Here is a 15,747-nt window from a genome sequence, read left to right on the forward strand (position 1 = left end):
AGCAGACTGGCCGGACAGTGCAAAGATCGTATTTCTAGAGAACGCAATAAATGCACGCCTCCAAGAGAGTTTGGTCACAGCCGTCCTACCCGACGACTACCAGGGATGGCTTGCGAGAGTTCAGGAAATTGCGGGCAGATTGGAGACTGAAACCCGGTAGGCAGCCGACGTCGACTGAGCGGACGCCTCAACAGCTACCAAGGCAACGACCCAGGAGGAACCGGAGGACCCCGACGGAGATGTTAAGATGACGGACATCAACCGTATTGGCCACGAGTCGAAGGGTCGTCGACATGTCGATAAGAAGCCGAAGGATGAGCGCCGCTGCTATCGCTGTGGTCGGACGGATCATCTTATCGTGGACTGCCCAGCCCAGGTGGTCTTTCCTGGCGAAGGGAAGCAACAGCGACCTAAAGCTGCGCGCATGAAGAAGCCCGATGCCGCAGATGATTCGGAATCAACCGCAGCATCCAGTGAGGACGAGTCGGCGGAAAAGACTAGCCCCGGGGCGAAAGCGGGCGCCGGGGCCTGCAAAGGCAGACATCCGGGACTGGGAAGCGTTCAAGCCACGAATGAATAGTCGGACTGTATTAGTCAACGCGCGGGTAAACCGAGGCTATCGAATACGCGCCCTTGTCGACTGTGGATGTGACTGCTATGCCGTGATCGACGAAGCCCTTGTTCGGAAGCTGCGGATACCCTTCGTCGACTCGAAACCACGAGAAATTGGGGATTCTCAGAGTCAGCGAAGAGTGTCATATCCCCAGGGTCGTGGCTGTTGTGGTCGAGACAGCTGGATTTGACGAACGTGTCTTTGCATACGTGATCCCAAGCCTGGGCCAGGACATGTTCCTCGGCCGGCCTTGGATGGAGAGAAATCACGTCGTGTACGATGCTGCCAAGCAGCGAATGTACCATGGGAGGGCAGGTGTGACGATACGCCTCATTGGGCAGGAAGAGCCCGCCAAGATACGCGCGATTCGAAGCGCAAGACTCGTGTCGGCAGCCGTATTCACGGCGGAGTGTCGACGCGCAAAGAGACGCAAGAAGTGCAACGCGATCTCGATTCATGCAATCAGTTTGTCGGATATAGAGAGGCGCTTCAGCCGAAGCCGCCAGTCGATCCGAGCGAGAAGGTCCCGGCAGAAGTGCTGAAAGAATTCCGCGACCTATTCTCACCAGGAGAGGCAATGAAGCTGCCGCCACATCGACCGGGTGTGGATCATGAAGTCAACCTGCAGCCTGACAAGAACGGCAACGAGCCACCCTTCCGTGGGGCCCACTCTACAACATGTCACGAGAAGAGCTGTTGGTCTTGCGAAAGACCCTGAAAGACCTGCTGGACAGAGGATTCATCCGAGCGAGTAGCTCAGCGGCTGCCGCGCCGGTGCTGTTCGTGCGGAAGCCGAATGGAGGGCTGCGATTTTGTTGCGACTACCGAGCGCTGAATGCAATCACCAAGCGCGACCGATACCCACTGCCCCTCATCGCGGAGACCCTGCAGAATCTGGCCAAGGCTAAGTGGTTCACCAAGTTGGACGTGGTGGCCGCTTTCCATAAGATCCGCATGGCTCCGGGACATGAGGAAAGACTGCATTTCGCACGAGGTTTGGGCTCTACGAGTGGCTCGTGTGCCCTTTCGGCCTGAGCGGCGCCCGGCATCATTCAACGATACATGAACAGTGTATTGCGCGAATGGCTGGACGACTTTGTCACAGCGTACCTGGATGATGTACTGATCTACTCGAGCGGTTCGAAGGCGGATCATGAGGCTAAGGTGCGACGAGTTCTCCAAGCACTCGCCGACGCTGGGCTGCACCTAGACCCAGCGAAGTGCGAGTTTTCGGTACAAGAGGTCAAATACCTTGGGTTCATCGTCAACGCAGGAAAGGAATCGCCTGCGACCCCGAAAAGCAGCGCGCCATCCGCGAATGGGAGGCCCCGACCACGGTGAAGGGTGTCAGAAGCTTTCTGGGCTTCGCCAACTATTACCGGATCTTCATCCCCGACTATGCCAAGATCACGCAGTCTCTGGATGCCCTGCTTAGAAAGGAACTGCCTTTCATTGGGGACGAGCGGAGAACGAGGCGTTTCAGGAGCTGAAGCGACGATTTTGCGAGTCACCGGTGCTCAAGCAGTGGGACCCGAGCCTCCCGACCTTTTTGGAGACGGATTGCTCAGGCTACGCATTGGGAGGCGTCCTGTCGCAGGAAGGCCCAGATGGACGTCGACACGCATGCGCCTTCTTCTCGAAGCGACTTTCGCCAGCGGAGTACAACTATCCCATTCACGACAAGGAGATGCTTGCCATCATGAGATGTCTCGACAACTGGAACGCCGAACTTAGGAGCTGCGGCCCATTTACAATCCTTACCGATCACCGCAACCTGGGTATTTCATGACACGCCAGAAGCTCACGGAACGGCAGAGCCGTTGGGCAGCCGAATTGTCCCAGTTCGACTTCAAGCTCGAGTATCGACCGGGAAGCGAGGCTGTCGTGCCTGATGCGTTGTCCCGCCGTGAACAAGACAAGCCACAGGGCATCGACGACGAGCGGGAACAAGGAAGAATGATACAGTTGATACCGGATAGTGCCATTCCATCATCGACAAGAGCATGTATCAACGCGATGAGTTCTGACTGTTCAGAGGCATCCACCCTGCCGAAGATGAAGGTCTTCGAGGTAGCGGACCTGCAGCAACTCTGGGACGAAACGGTGGCGAAGGACTCGATATTCCGGGCAGCCTATAAGGCAGTCCGCGATCGCGAGCGTGCCTTCCCGCCCTCGCTGGGCCTGAAGATCCAGATTTCAGAATGTGCGATCGACGCAGGCAAAGGCTGACATTCAGAGACCGTATTTGGGTGCCGGGTGGATCCGGAGAGGAGGGTAACCAGGAGGAAGCTGAGAAAGACCAGTTGAGAACCCGCATTGTGCAGCAGTCGCATGACTCTGTTGCGACCGGTCATCCCGGCAGGAAGGTACGCTGGCTATTGTGGCTCGGCGATTCTACTGGCCTGGGCAGTCCCAGCTGGTTCGCCGGTACGTAGCCAATTGCGACACCTGCGGCAGAGCACACATCTGGCGCCAGTCGAAAGGGATTTCTCAAGCCTCTGCCGATTCCAGATCGACCCCGAAGCCATTTGTCCATGGACTTCATCACAGATCTGCCGCCTACTGGACCGAGCAAGGCAAGGTACCTGTGGGTGATTGTGGACAGACTGACAAAGGCTGTGACCCTCGAGGTGATGGACAACATGGAAGCTGAGCCGTGTGCAAACCGTTTTCTCCAGTGTCATTACCGATTTCACGGAATGCCACGGTCCATCGTCAGCGACCGCGGGAGCAACTGGCTAAGTAGGTTCTGGAAGAGGTTCTGCCGTCTTGCAGGTGTCACGCAGAAATTGAGCACGGCCTATCATCCTCAGACGGACGGAGGGCCAGAGAGAATGAACCAGGAGATCGAGGCCTACCTGAGAGCCTACGTGTCGTACGTGCAGGACGACTGGGAGAACTGCTCCCTGCCGCGCAGCTGGCACTCAACAATCGTGAATCCGCAGCGACCAAGATCAGCCCCTTTTCGCTGAGCATGTGAAAGCAGAGCTGATAGCCTACTCAGTCGCCTGCAGGAGGTCAATGAGTACATGCAAGCAGTGATGGCCTCCTCACAGCAACAACAAGAAGAGGCTGCCAACGCAAAGCGACAGCCTGCGGAGCGATTTGAAGTTGGTGACAAGGTGTGGCTCTCGATGGCAAACTACAGATCGCCACGACCGTGCAAGAAGCTCGACTGGCTGCATCACAAGTACACAGTCACGAAGGTAATTAGTTCGCACGTTGTTGAGCTCGATGTTCGTGGCTCAATTTACCCGCGATTTCATGTTGACCTTTGCGGCGGGCGCATCAAGATCCGGCTCCTGGCCAAAGGTAGATGACGCACAGCCACCACCGGTACAAGATGAGTCCGGCACGGATCTGTGGGATGTCGACGAGATCCTCTGCGCGAGATGGAAGAAGCGCGGACGAGGAATTCAGGCAAGCACTAGTGCGATGGACGGGCTACGCAGAGCCGACTTGGGAGCCAGTTGAGTGGTTGCAAGGAACAATTGCGATGAAGGCATTCGAGGACAAGTACGGGCCAATCAAGACCAATGATGGCCCTAGGGAGAGTACGAGACGCTGGCAGGAACGCAAGAACCCGCAGACGCCGACCTGGTCGGAGGGGACAAGGGGTAATGTCACGGGCTGTGCCCGGCTGGTGAACCCGGTTGTACCGGGTCCGGTGGGTCGTGCTCCGGTGGCAACACCGGCCCGCTCCGCGGACCCAGAAGCTGCGAGAACATTCCGAGAAGGGCAATATAAGCTCGCACTCGAGGCTACGCCTCGAGTTCAGCTTCTTTTCCTCCTTAGCTCTAGATAGACAACACCTAGGCACCTGCTTGTTGAATAAACTCCGGGCCAGCCTTTCACAATATCTTAGGGGCTATACCTCAGTCTGGAGTCTAGTGTATATAAAAATATTTTCACAAGCCATCCTGTTCAGTCGACTCAGTGCCCGTTCGTATATACCGCTCCACGCCCTTCCCCCGGCCTCGACATCCTTCATTACGCCCGCGTCATGTTTAGCGCCGTCGATTTCCATGCCTCCCACACCGGATCGTGCCAGTTGAGCCCCGAGTAGTCCTCGCTCGGCGGCCGGTACACGGCCAGCTCCTCGAGCTTGAGCAGCCGGTTCCGCCACGCGTCCGCCGCTGCCTTCTCCAGCTTGGGCCAGCTGTCGGCGCCGCTCTCGCTCGTCGGCTTGGCAGCGTATGCGTACTGCGCCGGCGAGTCGTCGAGCTTCTTGCCGGCTTCGACGTCTTCTTCTAGCGTGAGCGCCATGCGCCGCATCCAGTCCGGGGTGCTCATCAGGCTGAGATCTCGCTTTGGGTCAGCCTGGTTCATAACTAGGGTGTTAGCATCGTCCGTCTCGAGAATGTACGTGTAGAAGCACTAAGTTCGTTTCACGTCGCTAGCAAAGACTCACCTTGCACAGCTCCCTTTCTCCAGTCGCCCTCGCACACATTACGCGCCACTCCCTCGCCGTCATGGCAAACGCGCGTTCCCGCCGCCTGTTCAGATCCTCGCGGCCCTCCTTGGTCTGCGGCTCTTCGTCCCAGTGGCGCGGGAGCTTTGCGTCTCGCACCCAGTGGCCCAGGTCCATCCGCTTCCACCACTGGGTACAGTCCCCGTCGCGGCAAAACGAGCCGAGGTCATGCTGGCTCACCCAGGCGCGGAATGTCTTTTCACACCAGTCCGCCTGCGTGGCCACCCGCTCACAGTGGGTGGCGAGTCCTTTGGCGCTCGAGGGATGGCATTTCCGCATGTATTCGTCGGCGGGCCGTCGAGTCTGTCAAGTCTCAGCACTTGTTGCATGAGAGTGTGTTGTCGAAGACCAATGACGCGAATTTCACTTACCCTTGTTTCAGAACTCTTAGCCGTGCAGCACATTGAAGGGTACTCTGTCGACGTACATTCCTTTTCCTATACGCTTCAATGTCAAGTTTCTTTGTTTTTCGGGCATCAGCCTAGGGCCATACCACTTACATTTTGGCAGCCCTGCATACAGTGTAACCGGTAAGTCATGCCCCGTCCGGGTCACCCAAGGTCTCTAACGTGAGAGACTCACCTCATCCTCGCGCTGAAGCAAGTGGCAATAATCCCTCTGCATCCAGAAGCTGCATGTGAAATGTTCAAGGGCAGAGCACTCCAACTCCGAGGCGCCTGGATCGCCCGGCGAGGACCCCGGCGCACACTGTTTCATGTAGGCAAAGTGCTCAGACTTGTTCTTTGCCAGTGTCAGTACGAAGCACTCGGGGGCACTGTTGCCTCTTCATCTGGTGTAATGGATGATTGGCGTACCAGGGGCGTGGGGTCTCGTTGTCTGCAACACTCTGCCGGATCCAGGTCACTGTGGTCTTTTTCACATATTTCTCTCTGCGCGGGATGTTATTGAACGTGGCCTGAAGGACAGAGCCGTGAATATGTACTCACGCGTCGGCAGCCCTGCGTCCGGCCGTAAGCTTCATGTACGACTTTGACGATGTTGCAGTTGTGAGATTTTGAAAGCAAAGTCATCTGGGTCATGCAATGGGAGAGTGTATCTTACCGCCAGTTCCCAATTTCGAACCTCGCAGATCTCTTTGGTCATGCCCACCAGGCAGATAAACTGTTGGAGCTGGGGGCAGGTGAGGTCGGGAAGTGCGTCTTTGGCTGCGGCTCGGTGTACCAAGAGGAGCACGTGTCCGGCAGAAGCGGCCAGCGCGACGAAGCCGCCACCGTTGATATACATGGTCGGTCGCGTCGCCAGTAGCAATGGGGAAGACGTATGAAGAGCAATTGATGAACTGAGGGCACAAGCCAACGAGAAACGAGTTTCAGAGGACGCGTTTAAATTCCAGTCTTTAACTTCTTCGTATACTCCGCCGAGTCTTTTCAATGTCATCCACCGTCGGGCCTATTCCTGTGGTCACGGTAGCATGGCTTCCCCAGTCGGACCCCAGATCCATATCAAGTAAAATCGCGGGGTTCGATGACTTTGCCCGTTGAACAGCCGGGGAAAATGCCTCGAAACGGCAACCAATCCTGCCCCTTTTCTCCTGAGCTGTGAATTTTGTAGCCTTGTCGAAGGGCCCGAACCAATGTCCTGAACCCTGCCCCATGTTGACGGCATGGGTGGCCATGGACGCTACGCTGGGCTTGCGACGGGTATCTTGCTGATTGGCCGGGCTTGCCCACGAGTGGATGTTTTATTGGTTTGGATGGCCGGGTTGAGGGGATTGCCCCTTGCCCATTTGAAAGAGAAATGGCAAACCGAAGGCTGTCATTTGCCGAGCATATCAACTCTCGTGTTATAGCGGCTAGTCCCGCCCCAGTTTCTCCCAAGTTATGCTACAATTGGTTCGTTAACTGATACTTGACAACATATCGAGTTAACATCTCGAGATGCGACTGGCTCTCGACGACTCACCACCAATAATTGTATAAAACGGAAACAGACTGGACCAAGAAAAGAGTTCCGGCGACGCAGCGAGGCGATGGTCAAGGTCACGCGGGCGTTGCCCTTTTGTGTCCCTTTCGGCAACTGCCGCGCCGCTAACCAAACGCGCGCAGCGTCGTACTCGACCCTGTGGAGGATGCCAAGCTTGTTCGTATTAGGGCGGCTGCTAAGGCTTGACCACGGATCAAGGTCGTCAGAACTATGGTCTGGGCTGCCACAGCTTTTGCGCGGCCGGGGCACCGTCGGCCGTCAATGGTCGCGGCCATGAGTCATGTAAGGCAATAGGGTGAAAGTATAGTGCGTGGTCAGTCTCGCCACCAGATCCAACAAATAGCAGCTCAAAGACCTGGTCATGATGGCCGACTAGATACATACGGTTCCCTGAATAGAAGCCGTGATATGTGCATCTATGAGGCAGCTTGGTCGAACCTCTTATGGTCTGGAACACACCGTTGCACCTATCGGGAATGGTGGCACCCCGGAACGCCTGCGCCCCTCTGCTGCTCAGCGCCGTATAAAGGAGCCGGCCCCTATCCCCCTCCTGTTGACTCATGATCCAGACTTGTTTCCTCCCTTTTCTCTTCTCTCCAGCTGCCCCGTTGCAACCGTGTGGCGGCATCATCCCCCTCCCCAATCTTCAAAGCCGACCGCTGCTATAGCCAGCCTCGCCTCGTCAAGCGATGGAGCCGCCCCCCCCCAACTCAGCGACCCGACGTCAAACCAACTACGCGCACGACCGACGGCGTTGATTCCCTTTCTATCCAACAAAGAGCCCACCGCTACCCTCGATCCCGAATCATCGTTGAGCCTCTGCCTTGGACCAAGTTGCACCTCCAGTTACTACAGCGTACCTTTTCTGGTCCTTACCCCGCACCGCATGCAGTCATAGACCTTTACGATTCCGACTCCAAGGATCGCCGGCGATATTTTGCAGTTTCTTTCAAACGCCATCTGCTCTGCCACCAAGAGTATGCAATACTGTCAGCTCTCACCAACGCCTCCATGGCATATAGGGTCTACTACCAGGTCATCTGTTGGAGTGTCGCTTCACTTTTGCCTGCACAGCCTAGTGGTTTCCTCACAAATACGATCAATTATAAGCGGGTCTAGTATTATTATTCCCGGGAGGGAAGTTAATATTACGTAGCAATAGGTAGAAGCCATACCTATTAGCAGTATATACTGCAATTGAATTTATAATAGTAACTAGGAGACTAGATATAGACTAGTGGTATATAACACCAACAGAACAGGGTATATAATACAGTACTAACCTCACGCAGCCTCTCATCAATAGACTAGGCGTCGCTACTAAGAGTAGGACGCTAAATACTTAAGGGAATTGGCCTTTAAGCAGGCCTGTTGATAGCAGAAATGGAGGATCTGTAAGTAGTTTAGTGTTGCGGTCCTCCGCTGGGAATAAAATAGCGTTTATTAGCTCCCATTTGCAGGGGGGCTTATTACCCAGTCAACAGTGTGGCGTTCCGAGAGCACACAGAAATACAGACGGAGAGTTACTAGGGCTCGCTTTCTTCTAGTCCTAACCTCTGTTGGTATTAATAGCATCCAAGAGCACTTTGATAGCCATTTACGAGTCCTCTAGACGCATAAAAACACCCCCAACCTGCGTAGGTAGCTAATTGACTTTAGTGGCTTGAAACCCTATCGGCCCCGGCTTTGGATAGCACTATCAAGGGTCCATAGACATGGGATACTTCCAGTAGCCACTGGCAGCTATCTTGGCCACCGTGACTGCAGTCAGCCAATTCTTGTCAAACTTCCATTCTCTCCTGTTCTTCAACGTCGATCTCCGTTTGACGTCGGCCAGTTCGCTACTCGCAGGGAACGTAAACAAGGGAGCCAGGGTCTGTGGGCCCCGCGCTGATTCTACCGTAGGTGCCTGATCCCATACCTTGAAGTCAGCCGCTGGGATTTCCTTCTTTGTGGACCATGCTTGATAGACCTCATCCGCCGAAGTCTGCACAGCCGTAGAGACGCGAACGAGGTTGTCGTGGTTGATCTTGTCCAAAAGGCGCTTGTCGCCAAAGACTGTCCACTTTTGACCTTCTTGGCTCTGCACATCGATTCCGAGGGCGCAATCCTCGTCGTGCATGTACTATACCAAGTTTTAGCTTATGCCAGCTGGACCCCAGAGTAAAGAATATTTGATACCTTGGCACAGAGGTCTCTCGCGTGAGCCAAGCCATGCAATGGGCGTCGTGGAGTTCGCAGATGACCAGCAGAAAAGCAGTCTTCCAGGAAATGGTCGGCGAATGCATTCAAGGCATAGGCTCGAAGCAAGTCCCCGGTTGTCGCAGCGTGTTTGATGGCAGCTGCATGGCCAACATTATACACTGTCCGGGCGTCTTCTCCAAAATGATCCCAGTTGATTGCTGCAAGAGCTAAATATCCGGGGAAGCCCGGCCTTCGGTCCTTGGTCTTGAAGTCCAGTTTAACCGGATCCCAGAACCCGGCGTTCGCATATGCCTCTGATGGATCTTTGCCCTGGCTGACGGCAGCATTGACGGCGTCGACCTCCGTTTGCAAAAAGTCGAGCAGCGCCCCGGCATCCTGTGGCTGGTCGTGAGGATTGTTTGCAAGTGTATCAAATGCAGCAATGAAGCGATTGCAACGGTCTGAATCACTGTTCCCGTCGCTGATGGGCTTGTCGGTGCCATAGAAGTCCCCGGCCAGGGCGCAGATTTGGCCATAGGTCAAAGAGAGCTTACCAAATAGCGACAGGAGAGGAACGGAACCAGCATGAGGCTTTTCCCCGCTTTCAAGCGTGAGAGTGATCTGGTCTCCCAGCAGTCGATGCTCATCGTATTCAAATCCTGTATTTATTCGAAGAAGTCGTTAGCATGTCGCTGCCCCGGAAACCTCACGAAAGCCTGGGCGAAAGGGTCATTGGGAGTATCGCTACCTAAGGGTTGTCGCTCTCGGGTCTCTCCCGGGTCGACACTAAGTTGCTCGGCCGGTTTGACGCGTCGAAATGGGGAGATGAACATTGTGCCACACGGGCCAGATTTTGCCCACAATTCATTTGCTTTCTTATCGTTGACAAGAGTAACTGGTTTTCCTTCAAAAATGGGACTTTGCGGTGAGTCAGTAACCATCCGGCATAATTTGCAGAGAAAATGGTTCCATACGATTCCATGGTCGTCGAATCCATCGTGATTTAGATCAAAGATCGGTATAAGAGGGGCTTGACCCAACAAAATTTCGAAACGAGGAGAGATCTATGAGGGTTTCTGTAATTTACTCACCACGCGGTGAAAATGCTGCTACATGAACTCTTGAGCTGCCCCGTGCTTAGGAGCTTCTCCATGGCCGACTCTCGTGACATATTTATGTTGACTTCTCTTGAGAGACTTCAACGAGTCTACGAGCGTCGACTCGTACCGTCGGGAACCCAGAGAGGTTAATAAGCCGTCCGAGGTGTGGCAAGGCCCTACTGCAATGTAATGCAATGAGCCAGCTGAACCTCGCAGGTGCATGCGCATGGCTAGCAGAACGCGGGTGAAGTCATTGCCGCATCGCAGCTGAACCTGCTTGGATATATTACTGCGGTCTCTCCGAGTCCATCAGATAGTGTCAGCTGATATCTGCTGGCCACTTCATTAATGAATTGTAACCAATGTGTCCAGCTGCAGCTGTCACCTGCGAACCGTTGTATCATTGCATGTCCACAGCCACAATATACAGTTGCATGGAGGGACAACGGGATAGATTATGAGTACTAGGTACTTCGTATTCGGTTAAATTACATATGTAGTCTACCTTCCGGTTTATGTCAACGCGACTTCGATGAGGACATTTCGACAACCGGCTCGGAATAGCGAACAGAAGACATTAACAAGAATGCCGAGATAAGACGCGGAGCACAGTTTTGCATTACCCTATTAAATGCTTAAATTAATTTACTAATGATTGTATATTCAGCCGGTATGATCTTTCTACGACATCCTGTGACTTGTATACATAACGCTCATTTACCCTTCCGCTGTAGGTTGCGTTGCATGAAGATGGACTAATATATGTAATAAACATGCCACGGATTAGCTCCTACGGCAGGGAAACGTGAGAATAGGCAATATGAATACACGAGCCAGGGCTATTCTACTCTCTAATTGATTTTACAGTACGGAGAAGACCGTGAAACTAGCTAGCAGTGTGCCGCCTAGGATTGAAACCATCTGGTGTTACTTTCATACCAACCAACCTACGTATCTATTTCAATCTATATGCCTTACAGTGCCTTAAGCTACTTTCAGTCCGCAGTTCGTTATCAGGGGCCAATAAGTCTCCAGGCACAAAGTACTCTCAGCTTCGTATATCTATCCCCAGTTTCAGCTCAATTCCTCGCTTTTCTCGGCCCAGGAGATAACTTCAACTGTTGCGAAGGCGGGTCTAGATCGAAGTCTCTGAGTCAGTTTAGTTCTTGGCTGCATCCAAGTCAATGCGGGCCGGGGGTCCCGGCAGAGATACCGAAGATCATAGCTAAAGGGAGGTACGGAGATTACTAGGTGCAGAAAGATTGGGCAGGAAGAAAGTGGGGTTGGGAAAAGTTCCGTGGATGATTGGGAAATCAGGATATTAATGAGGTGGGAAAAGGGTATAAACAAGCGGTCTTGGTCGGGCGAAGAAAGTAGAAAGAGGTCAGAACAAGATCAACAACACACGCACGTGAACACACATCACATCAATCGGACATTGGTCGCCTATTTAATCGACCCCTAATTGCATACTCTCTTCGCTATATCAGCAACCATGTCTGCTGACCCAATTGTGCCCAATGTCTCGGTTGGCTATGGTGGTGGGACTAGCAATAAGTTCCCTATGCCCGAATTACACGGAAATCAGGCAGTCCGGAAACTCGACGTGTGGATTGGGTACAGTGACGGAAGCCATCCCGAGCCGGAGGGCCTTTGCGGTATTTCGGTCACATATGATGGGATGCCCATGATTACCTATGGCTCTACGGAAGGTGACAAGTACACCTTGGAGCTTGAGCCCGACGAGAGAATCATTAGGTTTTCCCTTTCATCTTCTTCTGATATCACCCCGCAAGTAAAACGGATTGAAATCGACACAGACAAGGGACAGTCACTTGCAGCTGGCCCTACAGAGGATACCAATGAGTACATAATGGATGTCGGTAGCGGCTTTCTGAGGTCTTTCGACGGATGTTACGCCGGTACTTTCGACCAATGCCGCGGTCATGGAATAACCATTCTGCACCCATCGATGCTTAAATTCAAGGATCACTCTGAATCTATTGTCGTAAACAACGCATTGGCCGGGGGGTCGCCGGGACCGATAACATTTTGGGCCTGTAAAGCCGACGCCGAACAGCGAATCTTGAAGATTGACATATTTTATGGGAAGATTAAGCCTACCGGTGACTACCCAGTCATCCTGAGAGGGATGAAAATCACCTGGGAAGATGACACATCAACCCGGGGGTATGGAGTTAATGATACATACTTCGCGCAGCTTGAATCCTTCACCTTTGATCTCAAGAATGATGAATCTATCACGGATATGAATATCTGGAGCGACAACCTATACATATACCGGATTAAATTTACAACGATTTTCGGTCGGACGGTCGATGTTGGTGGGAGCGAGGGGAAATCGAGCCAGTTGGAGTTAGGGGATGGTAACTTGGTAGGCTTTGCAGGAAAGGTTGAGGACGGTTACTTGGGGCTCCTAGCCCCAATTTTTCTCTCAGGGAAGTAATGGGTCGGACGATTTATTTGCAGCCGCCTTCGCCGTCTATCCTGATCGAATGTGGCAATTGACGTCGAGCTGAATTACAAGGCTTTTCTTGAATGAAATAGATGTGTTACTGCTGGATAGAATGCGCAATAATAAAAGTACAAGCACGCGCCAGGCATCACCTATGGCTTTCTGTTCCCAAGGCATAAAGGCTGGGCCGCTAATCTCATGGCCCTCTTCCCCCAGAAGTCAACAAACTCGTCTGAGTACCCACAAGTTGTTCCATCGGCTGAGATAACAACTACCATCACTTGCCCAAACCGACCGCTCTAAGTCAGTCGTAACAACACTGCCATCGCGGTGCATCGGTTTAATGTATGTGGAAAAATGGCAAGGGCTCTGAAAGCATCGCCTTCAAGTCATGATCCAGCCGACGGCTCTACTTTCCTGGTCGAGCAACATGCGGTCCTGATATGTTGAGCGCCACAGCAAGACTGGCTGATGTCCGGAAAGTTCCATGCCCCTATGCGTGCCCTTATAACCTACTGATTCGTTTGTCTCCTGACCGAGGCTGAACCTTCTGTCACAGAGCTGCATGGGCCTGTCCAGTTGGCCAGCCATCCCTCCAGTCATGACTCGTCTAATGCAGCCGCACCTCGTGACCAGCAGCTGACACTCAGTGGAGTGATTTTTGTTTATACTAGGTCAAGACTGGAAAAAGAACTCATGAGAGAATGGTGCAAAGAGCACCATGCTGAGGTTCAAGCAGGGGAGCAGTGATATATAGTGGTTAGGCTCCGTCCTGTTTAGTAATGCCATCACAAGCATCTAAATTTCATGCCCTGTTCCGAAATATTTTCTGCCGCAAGGCTTAACAGCTCTTTAATACTCTCAGGGCACTGAGCGAGCCTGAGAGCCGCCAAACGGTGCTGTCGATTATCTGGCTGCCGATATCACGAGAAAGGCAATTCTCCCGTTGGCAGAGTTTGAAATCGATCGTTATCAATCCATCGTGCCTGCAGACAACAGTTATGTATAGTGCCATTCAATGTTCACAGTCCTACATTCTACACAGTTTCCAAGCTCTTCTGACCCTTATACATCACCAGCCACTGCCGGCGAGACCAAATCCATTCCAACGTTTCATCGCAAAATAACTGCAATACGAGATGGCTGTCCCTCTCCACCTCGGATCGAGCTGTTCCAAGCGCAGTAACGTAAGGATATTTACCGTCTATCCTTCCGAATGCAAGGAACCACGGATGCGTCTTGCAAACAGCGATTAAGGGCCCTAGACAGTCCAGTCTTACTTGCCCAATGCTTCCCCGATAACCGTCCGAGAAAAGCTCCTGAGGAGCATGCCGGCAATACCTGCACCATCCTTTATAAGACAGGGGATACTTTCCGCTAAGCCTTCTTATAAGGAAAGGTGTTTTCCTACTATAATAAAGCAGCTATTATATACTCTCCCGATTATATAAGCTAATAAGTAGTATATTAATTATAGAAAAAATCATATCTTATGGAGCAAGAATCGCTCGTTACTTTTATTATTATTATATATTAAAGGGGTTACCGGTTATTATATAATTAGGAATCGAAGGAATAGAGCTAGCTTAGAATACTAGCTAAGATATCTTAAGAATACCAGCACGACTAACCTCCTTTAAACACGAATATTAGCGGAACTAAGATATATCTAGCTATAATCTAGGTATTACTAAATTTCTTAGCCTCTTAGCTATACGGCAGCCTAAATCTAGTCCTAAAAGGTTCTTCTATTTAGCTATAATTATCTATATAAGGTAGTATAACTGCTAGTAAATAAAGATAGAATTATTAACTTTAATACCTCTTTTATATACTAATATACTACTAATAAATTCCGTTAAAAATCCTACCTTATACTCCTTCTTCCCCTCTATTACTAATATAAGAAGAGCGCTATAAAGACTAGCCCTACGCTACCTATATTAGCTATAGCAGGGAAATATACTATAGCCCCTACTAAGGATATAAATATAAGATAGTCCGGACCCCTAAGGCGCTATATATAAGAGCAGCGCCTATAGTAGTCCTCCTTAATATAAACTATCCCTTTTATAACCTTTATATCTAACCCTTAGTATACTAAATTAATAGTAATTCCTACCTTTATAGATATTCTTTATTTTTATAGAACTATTAAAAAGATCCTCTTCTTAACTAGTAACGGTATAGCTATAGTACTAGCAGCGACCTCTATAGTCGCACGTACTAGTAGTAACCCCTATAGTTATATATACTAATAAGTAATTATTTAGTTAATTCGCTATACTATCTACCCTATATAGTATAAACGCTCTTACTTAATATCTATTAATAGGAACTACCTAATAATCGATTAATTATTCCGCTTATAGAGTAGTCTCTAGAACCTACTTTAGAAATCGATAAAAACTACTTTCTTAGTAAATAATACCTCTTACGCTAGTAACTTAAAGCTATCGCGAGGATTTCTTATAAAACCTAAACCTAAAAAAACTCTATATATTAGTAAACCTTATAGAATATAAAGGAATAAGTCTATACTATTAAGTAATTTACTTTTAACCTAACCTAAGTAAATTCTTAGCGCTTAAAGTACCTCTTAATCTATATATAGCGCGCGTATATAGCTACTAAGTATTTATTAGTAGTACGACTAATAACTTATAGCGCCTATAAGTTAAAGTCTAGTTTTACTAGCCCCTTTACCTGCTCCTTTAACTCTTTACTTTTTTCTCCTACCTTATATTACTTATATCTAAGCTAGAGTAATACCTACTTAAAAGTTTCCCTTAAAGGGAAAGTAAGCTTAAAAGAACTCTTCTTTTATAAGTACTAGATTATTAATAGCCTCTCCCTTAGCTAGTCCCGCTAGTAAGAAGACTCTCTTAGTACCTTAGATATTAAAAGCCTTTTTATTTAGGATATCCTTTACTAAAATAACTATTTAAAGACTATCTCT

General features: G+C 50.9%; 4 protein-coding genes across 4 annotated transcripts; 2 read left to right on the top strand and 2 right to left on the bottom strand.

Moving 5' to 3' along the window:
• Positions 1 to 1,291: 1,291 nt before the first annotated feature.
• Positions 1,292 to 2,103, top strand: HRG_01107 (reverse transcriptase (RNA-dependent DNA polymerase) domain-containing protein; the record flags this gene model as incomplete). The annotated part of the gene is made up of 4 exons (XM_044859578.1): positions 1,292 to 1,396; positions 1,463 to 1,607; positions 1,719 to 1,839; positions 1,887 to 2,103. The coding sequence occupies 4 exons, from the start codon at positions 1,292 to 1,294 to the stop codon at positions 2,101 to 2,103; spliced, it is 588 nt and encodes a 195-aa protein (XP_044725978.1).
• Positions 2,104 to 4,603: 2,500 nt separating this feature from the next.
• Positions 4,604 to 6,329, bottom strand: HRG_01108 (uncharacterized protein; the record flags this gene model as incomplete). The annotated part of the gene is made up of 5 exons (XM_044859579.1): positions 4,604 to 4,944; positions 5,060 to 5,387; positions 5,585 to 5,596; positions 5,667 to 5,825; positions 6,147 to 6,329. 5 exons carry the CDS (start codon positions 6,327 to 6,329, stop codon positions 4,604 to 4,606), a joined length of 1,023 nt encoding a protein of 340 aa, XP_044725979.1.
• A 2,398-nt stretch (positions 6,330 to 8,727) lies between these two features.
• HRG_01109 (phosphatidylcholine-hydrolyzing phospholipase C) lies at positions 8,728 to 10,045 on the bottom strand (the record flags this gene model as incomplete). The annotated part of the gene is made up of 3 exons (XM_044859580.1): positions 8,728 to 9,153; positions 9,210 to 9,871; positions 9,961 to 10,045. 3 exons carry the CDS (start codon positions 10,043 to 10,045, stop codon positions 8,728 to 8,730), a joined length of 1,173 nt encoding a protein of 390 aa, XP_044725980.1.
• Positions 10,046 to 11,807: 1,762 nt separating this feature from the next.
• HRG_01110 (jacalin-like lectin domain-containing protein) lies at positions 11,808 to 12,779 on the top strand (the record flags this gene model as incomplete). Its single annotated transcript, XM_044859581.1, has 1 exon — positions 11,808 to 12,779. The coding sequence occupies one exon, from the start codon at positions 11,808 to 11,810 to the stop codon at positions 12,777 to 12,779; it is 972 nt and encodes a 323-aa protein (XP_044725981.1).
• Positions 12,780 to 15,747: the final 2,968 nt, after the last annotated feature.

Source organism: Hirsutella rhossiliensis (assembly GCF_020360975.1).
Source record: "Hirsutella rhossiliensis strain HR02 chromosome Unknown scaffold00001, whole genome shotgun sequence".
NCBI lineage: Eukaryota > Fungi > Ascomycota > Sordariomycetes > Hypocreales > Ophiocordycipitaceae > Hirsutella > Hirsutella rhossiliensis.